This window comes from Salmo salar, chromosome ssa14, assembly GCF_905237065.1.
Source record: "Salmo salar chromosome ssa14, Ssal_v3.1, whole genome shotgun sequence".
In the NCBI taxonomy this organism is placed as follows: Eukaryota; Metazoa; Chordata; class Actinopteri; order Salmoniformes; family Salmonidae; genus Salmo; species Salmo salar.
The window spans coordinates 74122663-74136598 of record NC_059455.1 but is presented as its reverse complement, the minus strand read 5'-3'; the positions used below and the strand labels follow the sequence as shown (position 1 = coordinate 74136598).

At 43.1% G+C, this 13936-nt stretch overlaps 1 protein-coding gene across 14 annotated transcripts in view; it reads left to right on the top strand.

The window, feature by feature from the left end:
- thrb (thyroid hormone receptor beta) overlaps positions 1–13936 on the top strand; it is a 130220-nt gene that overhangs the window by 85603 nt on the left and 30681 nt on the right. For 6 of the 14 annotated variants that reach the window (XM_014142421.2, XM_014142427.2, XM_014142426.2 and 3 more), the window contains 3 exons: positions 10369–10425; positions 10607–10679; positions 10939–10993. In XM_014142421.2, coding sequence (XP_013997896.2) covers positions 10984–10993 — 10 coding nt within the window. In that variant the 5' untranslated portion in view covers positions 10369–10425; positions 10607–10679; positions 10939–10983. 14 annotated transcript variants of the gene reach the window in all.

Sequence of the window (13936 nt, the reverse complement as noted above, 5' to 3'; positions counted from 1 at the left end):
TTTGTTCAAAAAAGCTCATCATTTATGTCCATAAATCTCCGTCTCGTTAGCACATGATGTAAGCCAGCCGGACTTCTCGTCATGAACGAGGGGAAAAAATATATTTCCGTTCGTTCAAACATGTCAAACGTTGTATAGCATAAATCATTAGGGCCTTTTTTAACCAGAACATGAATAATATTCAAGGTGGACGAATGCATACTCTTTTATAACGTATTGGAACGAGGGTACCCAACATGAACTCGCGCGCCAGGTGTCTAATGGGACATCATCGTTCCATGGCTCTTGTTCGGTCAGATCTCCCTCCAGAAGACTCAAAACACTTTGTAAAGGCTGGTGACATCTAGTGGAAGCAATAGGAAGTGCCAAAATATTCCTAAGCCCCTGTGTTTTTCAATGGGATAGGTTTAAAGTCAATACAACACATCAGGTATCCACTTCCTGTCAGAAAATGTCTCAGGGTTTTGCCTGCCAAATGAGTTCTGTTATACTCACAGACACCATTCAAACAGTTTTAGAAACTTTAGAGTGTTTTCTATCCATATATAATAAGTATATGCATATTCTAGTTACTGGGTAGGATTAGTAACCAGATTAAATCGGGTACATTTTTTTTATCCAGACGTGCAAATGCTGCCCCCTAGCCCCAACAGGTTAAGACACTAACAGCTTACAGACAGTAGGCAATTAAGGTCACAGTTATGAAAACTTAGGACACTAAAGAGGCCTTTCTACTGACTCTGAAATACACCAAAAGAAAGATGCCCAGGGTCCTTGCTCATCTGCGTGAACATGCCTTAGGCATGCTGCAAGGAGGCATGAAGACTGCAGATGTGGCCAGGACAATAAATTGCAATGTCCGTACTGTGAGACACCTAAGACAGCGCTACAGGGAGACAGGATGGACAGCTGATCGTCCTCGCAGTGGCAGACCACGTGTAACAACACCTGCACAGGATCGGTATATCCGAACATCACACCTGCGGGACAGGTACAGGATGGCAACAACAACTGCCCGAGTTACACCAGGAACACACAATCCCTCCATCAGTGCTCAGACTGTCCGCAATAGGCTGAGAGAGGCTGGACTGAGGGCTTGTAGGCCTGTTGTAAGGCAGGTCCTCACCAGACATCACCGGCAACAGCGTCACCTATGGGCACAAACCCACCGCCGCTGGACCAGACAGGACTGGCAAAAAGTGCTCTTCACTGACGAGTTTTGTCTCACAAGGGGTGATGGTCGGATTCGCGTTTATCATCAAAGGAATGAACGTTACACCGAGGCCTGTACTCTGGAGCGGGATCGATTTGGAGGTGGAGGGTCCATCATGGTCTGGGGCGGTGTGTCACAGCATTATCGGACTGAGCTTGTTGTCATTGCAAGCAATCTCCACGCTGTGTGTTACAGGTAAGACATCCTCCTCCCTCATGTTGTACCCTTCCTGCAGGCTCATCCTGACATGATCCTCCAGCATGACAATGCCACCACGCACAGAACGAGCAGTATGGCTGATGTCAGTGTTCTGCCATGGCCAGCAAAGAGCTCGGATCTCAATCCCATTGAGCACGTCTGGGACCTGTTGAATCAGAGGGTGAGAGCTAGGGCCATTCCCCCCAGAAATGTCCAGGAACTTTCAGGTGCCTTGGTGGAAGAGTGGGTTAACATCTCACAGCAAGAACTGGCAAATCTGGTGCAGTCCATGAGGAGGAGATGCACTGCAGTACTTAACCTCTGGGCGTGCTCGGGACGGACATCCAGCGAAAAATCCTAGCGCCATTAGCATAACAAAATGTAACCTTTTTTTTTTTCAAATAAGGACTATGTTATATCGTTTTATAGATACACCTCTCCTGAATCGAACCACGTTGTCCGATTTCAAAAAGGCTTTACAGCAAAAGCAAAACATTAGATTATGTTAGAGGAGTATATCGTAAAAGTAGCCACATAGCCATTTTCCGACCAACCACATGCATCACAAATAACCAAAAAACAGCTAAATGCAGCACTAACCTTTGACAATCTTCATCAGATGACACTCCTAGGACATCATGTTACACAATACATGCATTCTTTTGTTCGATAAAGTTCATATTTATATATAAAAACAGCATTTTACATCGGCGCGTGATGTTGACTAACTATTTTCCCTCAAATGCATCCGGTGAAACAGCGCAACAATTTACTAAATTACTATTCGAAAACATTTTTAAAATGTAATATTGTCATTCTAAGATTTATAGATGAATATCTATTGAAAGCACTTGTAATGCGGGACAGGTACAGTAATCCCTTACCTTTTGATTATCTTCATCAGAATGCACTTCCAGGAATCCCAGGTCCACAACAAATGTATTTTCGTTCGAAAAAGTTAATCCTTTATGTTCCAATAGCTTGTTCTTGTTAGCGCGTTCTGAAGGCTGCTCCAAAAGTTCCGTCGGCCGCGGGACTCCTCTTTCAACAAAATGCTTTTTTTTTAATTTAGGTTCGTTCGTTCAAACATGTCAAACGTTGTATAACATAAATCTTTAGGGCCTTTTTCAACCAGAGCTCCAATAACATTCAAGGGGGACGATTGCATTGTCTTTCAAAACGTTTCGAAAGGGGAGGGTAGCCAGGGGCGCCGGCGTCATAATGGTGATGGCCCTCCTCATGTGACCACGTTCCACAGACTCTCATTGTGTCAGTTTTCACAGTAGAAGGCTCAAACCACTTTGTAAAGACTGGGGACATCTAGTGGAAGCAATAGGAAGTGCTCAATGAACCATTGCTCACGGTGTGATTTATAGGCAAAGTGATGAAGTTGAGTCCGCAATTCATAATTCCACTTCCTGTTACGAGTGGTTTTCTCGGGGTTTTGACTGCCATATGAGGTCTGTTATACTCACAGACACCATTCAAACAGTTTTAGAAACTTTAGTTTGTTTTCTATCCACAAATATTAATAATATGCATATCCTAGCTTCTGAGTTTGAGTAGGAGGCCGTTTAAAATGGGCACAAATTTTTTTCAAAAATCGCTGTAGCGCCCCCTATCCTAGGCGACCGTCAAGAGGTTAAAGCAGCTGGTGGCCACACCAGATTCTGAGTGTTACTTTTGACCCCCCCCCTTTGTTCAGGGACACATTTTTTCCATTTCTGTTAGTCACATGTCTGTGGAACTTGTTCAGTTTATATCTCAGTTGTTGAATCTTGTTATGTTCATACAAATATTTACACATGTTAAGTTTGCTGAAAATAAATGCAGTTGACAGTAAGAGGACTTTTTTTTTTTTTGAGTTTACTATAGCATATACACAGCTAGTGCGCCCAAAAGAAAATACATTGTGTGTTGTTTGGGACACAGAAAGTGAAAATGAAATATTGCTGGTTTATCTTGGAGCTTGAGCATGAGCTGCGTCAGTTGTGTCTCAATCAGAGGAACCTTTTGTCTTTGAAGGAAAGGCCCATTTGAAAAGGTCTATTCCTAAATAGATATCACCATGGTGTGTTCTCTTGTACCTGTATGAAAGCATGAATTGACTGATACATGAAAGGCACTTATCAAGTCTTTTAACCTCTTGGGGCTAGGTGGGACGCTAGCGTGCCACCTGTGGTGCACTCCATCAACAGCAGGTGCATTTCAAGAGCGGCAAATTTGAATCCAAATAAATGTCAAAATTCAAATTTTTCAAAAATACAACTATGTTACACCATTTGAAAGATAAACATCTCCTTAATCTAACCACGTTTTACGATTTCAAAAAGGTTTTACGGCGAAAGCATAAATTTAGAGTATGTTAGGACAGTACATTTACAAGAGTTGTGTGTAATGTTTTGTCAAGTCAAAGACAGGGTCACCAAAACCATAAAACCAGCTAAAATGATACACTAACCTTTTACAATCTCCATCAGATGACACTCCTAGGACATTATGTTAGACAATGCATGCATTTTTAGTTCTATCAAGTTCATATTTATATACAAAAACAGCGTTTTACTATGGCATTGATGTTGAGGAAATCGTTTCCCTCCAATAACCGGCAGTCAAGTCAGCGTCAGAAATTAAATAATTAAAATTAGAAAACATTGGTAAAATATTATATTGTCATTTAAAGAATTATAGATTTACATCTTTTGAACGCAATCAACTTGCCAGATTTAAAAATAACCTTACTGGGAAATCACACTTTGCAATAATCTGAGCACTGTGCCCAGAAAAATACGCGTTGCGATACAGACTAGACGTCATGTTGGGGAGATCTAAAATCGAAAATACTATGTAAATAATCCATTACCTTTGATTCTCTTCATCAGATGTCACTTCCAGGTATCACAGGTCCATAACGAATGTAGTTTTGTTCAAAAAAGCTCATCATTTATGTCCAAAAATCTCCGTCTCGTTAGCACATGATGTAAGCCAGCCGGACTTCTCGGTCATGAACGAGGGGAAAAAATATATTTCCGTTCGTTCAAACATGTCAAACGTTGTATAGCATAAATCATTAGGGCCTTTTTTTAACCAGAACATGAATAATATTCAAGGTGGACGAATGCATAGCCTTTTATAACGTATTGGAACGAGGGTACCCAACATGAAGTAGCGCCAGGTGTCTAATGGGACATCACCGTTCCATGGCTCTTGTTCGGTCAGATCTCCCTCCAGAAGACTCAAAACACTTTGTAAAGGCTGGTGACATCTAGTGGAAGCAATAGGAAGTGCCAAAATATTCCTAAACCCCTGTGTTTTTCAATGGGAGAGGTTTAAAGTCAATACAACACATCAGGTATCCACTTCCTGTCAGAAAATGTCTCAGGGTTTTGCCTGCCAAATGAGTTCTGTTATACTCACAGACACCATTCAAACAGTTTTGGAAACTTTAGAGTGTTTTCTATCCATATATAATAAGTATATGCATATTCTAGTTACTGGGTAGGATTAGTAACCAGATTAAATCGGGTACATTTTTTTTATCCAGACGTGCAAATGCTGCCCCCTAGACCCAACAGGTTAACCATCACATCACAGATGATTAAAGTACTTGACTCTGCCATTGATTAAACAATCAGCTTCTTTCAAACCTAACAAATAGGCAGCTCATTTGAGAGACATTGAAATAGAGTGAGCAAGAGAGGTACAAAACCACATGGCTGGGACAGATAGGTGAAAGGGGAGGAGGACAGTGGGGGAATGGGGGGGAGAGACCATGCTCTCTTTCTCTCTCTCTCGCTCTATCGCTCTCTCTCCAGCTGACTCGGGGGGTGGGGGGGTGGGGGTTCAGCCATTAGTATCACTGTGGTAATTCAGGACTCTATGTGCCCAAATTATAATTAGACATTCACCAAAGCGCTCAACCAAGTGATTTCCTTCAAGAAAGGCCATCTGTGGACCAAGTGGGTGTGTGTGTGTATTCAGACAACACTCTCTCTCTCCCACACACACACTTTGAGCTTTATCACACAAAACATTACACGAGGAGATGATTTCTTGTCTTGTTGTTCTGATAGTTCATTTACCAAGCTTGAATCGAGGTGTTATTGAAAATGGCCCCCATCATCATCATCATCATCATGGCGGAACTATAATAAAGGCACACACACACATACACACGTTGTCCACCCACTGCTCCCTATATCTATCTAACCCAGACTGATCTTTCATTTATCACTGCTTTGTCAGCCACTCACACACACACACCACAACAGACAACTTTCCATAAACCCCACTACAGCCAACAGGCACTTCCCAGCTACCTTTGATACGGCTAGAATTATTGACCTGATGCCAAGTTGCATGTAGATAGATTAACATTTTATCCTTAAAATGATGTAAATATCTAAGTATAAGTGGATGTATGCACACCCCACGTCCTGTTCCCATTATGCACTTCACCTCCAGCCAGCTGTTCATCAAAGGAGGGGGGTATGGGAGGAGGGTTTGAGTTGTGTATAGCAAACGTGCACACTAAGATGGCACCTCTACAATTTTCTCTTCACACTCTTCAATTACCAAATTTTCCCCCAATGTAGCACTAATGCAATTCCACAAAATACACAACATGTGCAGCAGCAGATTGGCAAAAATCTAATAGCACATTATCCAAACAGGTTGTCTCATGGAAGCCTTTAGCCTAGCTGATTTACTGATTAACACAAAGTCTGCATAAATTCAAAGCATACACATACTGTAATTGACACTGCCGGACTGCACACGAGACCCGAATGCAGTTTAGAGTTGTCAACAGAAAATTAGACCCCTGTCCGACGCAAGCCCGGTGAGCTAAAGCCCGAGCCCAGGCCTGACCCGACATCACAGAAATTAAATGAGGCCGAACCTGAAAAAAAGCCTGATTTCTAGAAAACAGCAGGCTATATTGATTTAAACTGGTGTGAGAACAGAGCAGCGGAGTTGGGTGGCAGCGGACTGATGGAGACGAGGAAACAGCTATTGGGCTTAGAAGAAGCGCAGAGAAAGGAAAATTCACCTTAGTTATGATCAACTGACTGAAAATATTGGAATATTGTAATTGAAGGCCTGTTTCAAATGCTTGTTTATAAGAAAACTCCCAAATTCACATAGAACTGTTTTAAAGCAATAGCTGTGTGTGGTCACCTTGGTGATCATTTCAGCACCGTTTTGATTGGGACAGAGACATGGCGCTGCTTTAAGACAACATGGGGGACTCATATAGATCAATCAATCAATGTCTGATCGTTGTTTTCACTGAATCTTTCACTGAATCTCCGCCAGGGTTGTGGGTTTGATTCCCACAGGGGACCTGATAATCAATCAATCAATCGTGATTTTGTTTCACTGAATCTCTGTCTGTATATTTGGTTAATTGATCTCTGGTTGGACAGGTGGAAGTGGTAGCTCATTTATTTGTTTGCTCATCTATCACTAATCAGAAACATTTAGCATGCAATAATGTAGCCTAAATCAAGTGTATTATCTATCTATTGACTAAAGTAGTAGTAGCCTTATATAGGGCCTAGGCTATTTTCCTATCTTCCCAATCCCACTGAAACCCCAAATCCTGACTCCTGTCTCGTATGAAAATGTCTAACTTTATTCTGTAATCCACAGGTTGCATTATCAAAGCACGTTTCGCTTATTCATGTCAAAATACCAGGGGCGCAACTTTCACTGGGGATGGGGGGACATTCTGAAATTGCATTTTTGTCCTCCCCAGTTTTATGATACAAGACGAGGCAACGGTGTGCTTTAGGACCATGCAGACGCCTCCGAGTGGTCGGGAAGGCTGTTTGGAGTGTTTTTCCCGACCGGATAAAAATGAATAATAATAATTATGTCCCCCACTTCTAAAACCAAAGTTGCGCCCCTGTAAAATACCCTTATAACATTTCCCCTGCTTCTCTGCGCTGTCTTGTATTACTGCCCATATGTGAACTTCGGTTGAGAATGTGTATTCAACAAAAGGTATGAGAGTAGATATGGATATTTTTTTTGACAGAGTTGGTCCCAGTTAAGATACCTTGATATCTCCCGAGTGGCGCAGCGGTCCAAGGCAATGCATCACAGTGCTAGAGGCATCACTACAGATCCGGGTTCGATCCCGGCTGTGTCGCAGCCGGCTGCGACCGGGACACCCATGAGGCAGCGCACAATTGGCCCAGCGTCGTTAAGGGAGGATTTGGCCGGCTGGGATGTCCTTGTCCCATCGCGACTCCTTGTGACGGCCGGGCACATGCACGCTGACTTCGGACGCAAGTTATACAGTGTTTCCTCTGACAGTTTCAAGTTCCTTGGTGTCCACATCACCAACGACATATCATGGTCCAACCACACCAAGACAGTTGTGAAGAGGGCATGACAAAACCTTTTCCCCCTCATGAGACTGAAAAGATTGGGCATGGGTCCCCAGATCCTCAAAAAGTTCTACAGCTGCACCATCGAGAGCATCTTTACCGGTTGCATCACCGCCTGGTATGGAAACTGCTCGGCATCTGACTGTCAGGCGCTACAGAGGGTAGTGCGTACAGCCCAGTACATCACCGGGGCCAAGCCTCCTGCCATCCGGGACCTATATAATAGGCGGTCAGCCCATAGAATTGTCAGAGACTCCAGTCACCCTAGTCATAGCGGTACCAGAGCGCCAAGTCTAGGTCCAAAAGGCTCCTTAACAGCTTCTACCCCCAAGCCATAAGACTGCTGAACAATTAATCAAATGGCCATCATACTATTTACATTGATAACCCCCCCCCCTCCCCCTCCATTTGTTTTGTACACTGCTGCTACTTGTTATTATCTATGAATAGTCACTTCACCCCTACCTACATGTACAAATGACCTCAACTAACCTGTACCCCCTCACACTGACTCGGTACCCCGGTATATAGCTTCGTTATGTTATTGTTACTTTTTATAATATTTAATTTTTTACTGTAATTTATTTGTTAAGTATTTTCTTAACTCTTCTTGAACTGCACTGTTGGTTATGGGCTTGTAAGTAAGCATTTCTTGGGCGTGTGACAAATAAAGTTTGATTTGATTTGAAGAAGCATTGCGGCTTGGCGGGGTCGTGTTTCGGAGGACGCATGGCTCTCGACCTTCGCCTCTCCTGAGTTTGTAGGGGAGTTGCAGCGATAGGACAAGACTGTAACTACCAATTGGATATCACGAAAAAGGGGTAAAAAGTACAACCAACAAAAAAAGATATTGAAATAATTTTCTCTCTTCATCTCCCCGTTATTCATGAGATGATCTGCTATCTGTGTAATCATCAACTCGATTTTGCCAAATAGGAGATATTTTGTAATTCGATGGAGGTTATCTAGCAAGATTAGCGACATTGGTCATTTGACTTTTGTTTGACTGCCGTTACAAAGTTTGTATGATTCGACAACGCTAAGGCCTACTCGGGGTGCACTCTGTGCGTCTTGAGCGCGCTCTGTGTCGAGAGAGCTTAGTCCTACGGCTGAAATGCACTGAATTAATAGAAGTACATGAGAATGCTCGGAATTTATGAACAGCCTGTTTCGCAATTCACAACGTCATTGGCGATCAAAGTTATTCTATCATTACTAAATATCAGTTTCACTTGCTGTGAAATCTTTACATAGTGGCTCTGCGAAAATCTTCTTTTGGGAGAACCCTGAGTGAACATATCTTGGTTTTAAACCCTTTAAATGGGATCTTCCGATTTTAGGAGTATTTCCCGGGACTCTCGGCATAAATATAAATTATTCCCGGTATTGAAACTTTGTAGATTTTCTGGAAAATATGAATCCCTAATACACACCCACACACACATTGACATGGACACACCAGCCAGATCGCTCAAGATCCACTGCGAAATTTGACGTCCATCCAGGTAAGCAGGACATCGGTAGATTACTTCAAAACGGGCCACTAGGGGCAATGGTGACCGCTATTACCGTGCAGTAGACTTGGGGTTTGCTAGGGCGTTGTGGACGGGGCTGGCGGATAGCCGTAAACTGCGAGCTCCGGCTCCGAGGGTCGCTGGTTCAATCCCAGTGCTAAGCACTCATTTTTTATTTTGGGAGGTTTCAACCTATCCAAACATGAACCTTTACCTTCACCAATGCTTAAACTTAACCATGGAGTTGTTTTTGTTAAAACATGTTATATAGTTGACCTGAACCACTTTCTGTGGTACGCAAGAAGGTGCGTGTATCTGTGTGCGTGTGTTAATGTGTTGTCATTTGCTGCTCTCTGATTCAGAGATGTGGCTTCATATTATAAAAGGACAATTCTTCCTGGACACCCATCTTACTGACTCTATGCTGCTCTAACACACACACACACATACACACTTCCATCTAGCCTACTTCCATACTATACAACAGCCATGATCGTTATGTGCTGTAGCCAAGTCTTCTATCATGCATCGTACGTACACAGTATGGGACCATAGGCTACATCTTCATGTATGTCACAGTCTCTCTTTCTCTGTTGTGTGTTGTTCTCCCTGTTAAGGCTTTAAATGTGTGTGTGTGTGTGTGTGTGTGTGTGTGTGTGTGTGTGTGTGTGTGTGTGTGTGTGTGTGGTTCCAGATGGTTGAAGTTCCATCTATGTCCACTAGGTGTCGCTGTGGGAAGCATGTCTTGGGGACACTTGGCATAGGAGACCTGTTCCTCGGGGGGCCAAGACTGTGACCTATAACAACAACAGAGCTGAATCTGACCTGAAAGGCATTCTACTAACAAGCTCTACTGCAAAGTTCTCTCTGTTTGAAAGAGCAACTGAGCAAACAGACTTTCCCTCCTCAATTGTTTTTGTCAGCAGACAGTTTGCTTTGCGTCACTTCAGTATTGGTTGAGATGTTGGGGTCATCATACATAGCCTATATACACACACATGAAGCCTTCTTAAGCAAATCGAACAAAACCCTTTCGTATGTCTTTCAGGCTCCAATGGTGTAAGCCGACGCATCACCGTGGGGGATTCTGACACTCCGCACACAGGTGAGAATAAGTTCCATCAGAGACACTCATCTATACACGGCTCTGGGTACCTTCTGTATAGTTAACAATGTCATACTGATCTCATAGAAACTGACTGGGATACAGAGAGCTAGAGAGTTACATTTAAGTGCTATGTTTTCTGTGAGTTGTCCATGTAATCTCCAGCTCTATCTCCCTCCAGCCCAGGCCAGTATCAGAAGGCAGGGGAGGGTATGAGAATGGTGTCTAGGCCCTGAAGCCCAGCAGCATGTCAGGTAACACTTTGAAAATACATTGAAGTATTCATCTACTCTGTAGGAACAGTCTTTTTGGGGGGGGCATGTCACAGCACAGAATGCCTTACTGGTCTGTGTCAAAATCTGTGGGGGGGAGGGGGTTGTTTACTGCATTAAATTGAAATGAATGTCCTCCTCATCAGGGCTTTTGACCCAGGCGAGTGTGGCATGCTGTGCTGTGACCTCACAAAAAAGACACTGTTTCTGTTTCTAAATGCTTTCTGCTTCTCGTTTCTAGAGCAAGGAGACAAATGCACCACCCCCCCGCTGGAAACATGAGGCCATGCAAAATGGTACAGTTCTATTCCTCCCTCTCAACTCTTCTAGCTGTCTATATATCTACATCAGTGTTGGCTGCTGAGGGGAGGACAGGCTTGTGGTAATAGCTGGAACGGATCGATGGAATGGCATCAAACACATGGACACCATGTGTTTGATGTGTTTGCTACCATTCCACTCCTTCTGCTCCAGCCATTACCACAAGCCTGTCCTCCCCAATTAAGGTGCCACCAACCTCCTGTGATCTACATAGTACAGTTACATTCCTCTCTGTCATTCTATCTCTCTACATAGTCCAGTTCTGTCCCTCATCCTCATACTTCTCTATTCTATACTGTCTGTCTGGGTTGTGGGGTTATAGTAAAGTAGTGTGTTGTGTCATGATGGGGCTCAGGGGGAAAGTCTTACATTGGGGGTAGTTGAACAACAGTGAAGAAACTGCACTAAAGGGTGCTCTCAGAATATATTTTGTCATTGGAGAATGACATGTACTATTGAAAGGTATCTGACCCTATTGAACTCGATTTGATCTAATATATGTGTATGTCATACGGTTGAGGTAGAAGGAACAGTCAGAACAGTCAGTGACATTCTAAACCACTGTATAGCAGCTCACATATGAATTAGAGATCCAATCATTAAATCATTTCCCCATTTCAGATGCACCTTGATCTTCCCTTTCATTCTCGGAAAGCTGTGTGTATGTGTGTGTGTCCGCTGGCCTTACTGACAGAGATCTGAACTAAATAGTCATGTCTGCGTGGGAGAGAGATAGCGTCATGCCAGCTGCGTATCTCTCTCTGTGTCTGTGTTTTATTCATGTGGAAACGTCCAGGCTGAATATGGAAACAGACAGAGTTTGGTTGGGTCCTCTCTGTCACTGTTTAAAGAGGAGAAGCTCTTCTGCGCTTGCAAAGTGTCAAATATATATTTTCTGTGCCAACGTTTCAGCCTCACAGCCTTAGGCAGAGCCATAAATGTTAGAGGTTTGTTACTGTTACCTGGCAGAGGATCCGTGTGCAGTGATGAGGTCAAAGGCATTCACGTGTCACTCCTTTTGCCATGGGTAACATAGAGGGCTGCTTCTGTATTGTTGCCGGGTAAAGTAGTATAATTGTGTGGTTTTCTCTTCTACAAAAATAATTTTACCCTAAGGCTGATAGTGTGCTATTTGAGGAACCCATTCATTCTATTTGATGAACCCATTCAACCCACCCCTACCCCCACCCCCACCCCCACCCTCCTCCACACTCACACACACAGTTCTATCTTTTAGTGCTCCATTTTTAGGTTCCGTTTTGAATAATTCAGTTCTCTGTCTCTCATCCAGATGGATGCGGGACACAACATGCCAACTGTGGTTCTGTCTGCCTGTCTGTCTGTTCTGCGCCTCTAACTGAAACCTTTTGAATGTCTGTCTGTCCATCTCTCTTTCTCTCCCCCTCTGTCTCGCTCCTCCGTCTCGCTCGTTCTCTCTCTTTCGTTCTCTCACTCAGAGAATTGAATAAATAGGTGTTGTAAAACTTTTGACCGGTTGTATAGTTCTATTATATTGCAGTATCAACCCTTCGAGGTTGTTCAAGGGCTTGTCATTTGGACTTTTTTCCTAATAGCTTTGTCTTACATGCCAGATATTTTTTCCCCCAGATAATTCTGTCAAGGCGTCAGTTAGTTACTGTATCCCAAATGGCAGTGGGACAAGAGCCCAATGGAGATCTGGTCAAAACTAGTGCATTGGGTGTTATTAGGGGCACGTCACTGCATCATTGAGTCAGTGAGTCATTACGTCATACAGTACATCTTGATAGGTAAGAACAGGAGAAGCGGAAACGAGGGTGATGAAGAGACTGGATTCACATTTATTTATCCCCAAAATTAAAGTGTTTCTGGTCGTCATGACTCATTCTGCTGTTGTTTTGTTGTCCATTTGGTGTACAGATGTCAGATTAGCATTAGCACATACTAACACAAATGAACAGTCAGTCTAAGGGACAGTTCACCCAAATGAGAAAATAACATATATGTTTCCTTATGGATGAGAAAAGACATAATTTCATGGTTTGGTTTTGTTTACCTGGCCACTGTCACCGACCGTTAACCTTAGCGCTTTTGTCCAAATATCTGTACAAGACAATGTACCAGATAATAGCATATTTTAAATTTCTTAGTGACATTATTGAGCTACACAATCAGTTTCTGACATCTTAGGTGATTTGGGCCTGAATAGCAGTATTGACTACTAGCATCTGCTTATCATTAACTATGACACCATTGCATGAGATTCACCAAACAACATAATTCCTCTTCTGAGTAGGCTTCCCCTGTGAGCAGGTCGATAATGTGGAGACATTTCCCACTGAAAACGTATCTAGTAGTAGTAGATATAGTACTAGTAGTAGGTATAACTCTGAACATGATCCGGCAGCACTGTGCACTGTTGTGGCACAAATTACTTTATGGATAACCGACTATGGAACTTCAAATTATCACACTAGCTACCAATATTAACGGAAGTGTAAAGAATATATGTTTAGTTTAGTACCAGAAAATCTAAAAGTGTCATTAGTGGTATAAAACAATAAGCAGAAAGCCCCAGGAAAAGACCATCATTTTCTTGTTATTGTTAACACACTTAACACCTTGTGAGCTAATATAGTGATAAACCTAATAGACTTTAGTCACACTCATTTTGGGGTGAACATTGGAGTGTTCATTGAGAATCATTGAGGCTCTCCCAATGGTTTGCCTCGGCTCACCCCGGCCTTGTGAGGGGAAGGTTTCCCAGGGCCTGGTGTTAGCCTAGTGTCCTCCTCAGGTAACACGATGTTGGACGGGGACATCTGGCTCAGGATAACACGTCACACCAGGCCCTATCCTTGCAAGACTGAAGCCTGCCATCTGAAAATTGTTGTTGACCAGCTTTGAACCCTCTGAGACCTCAAGTGATCGATAAGGGA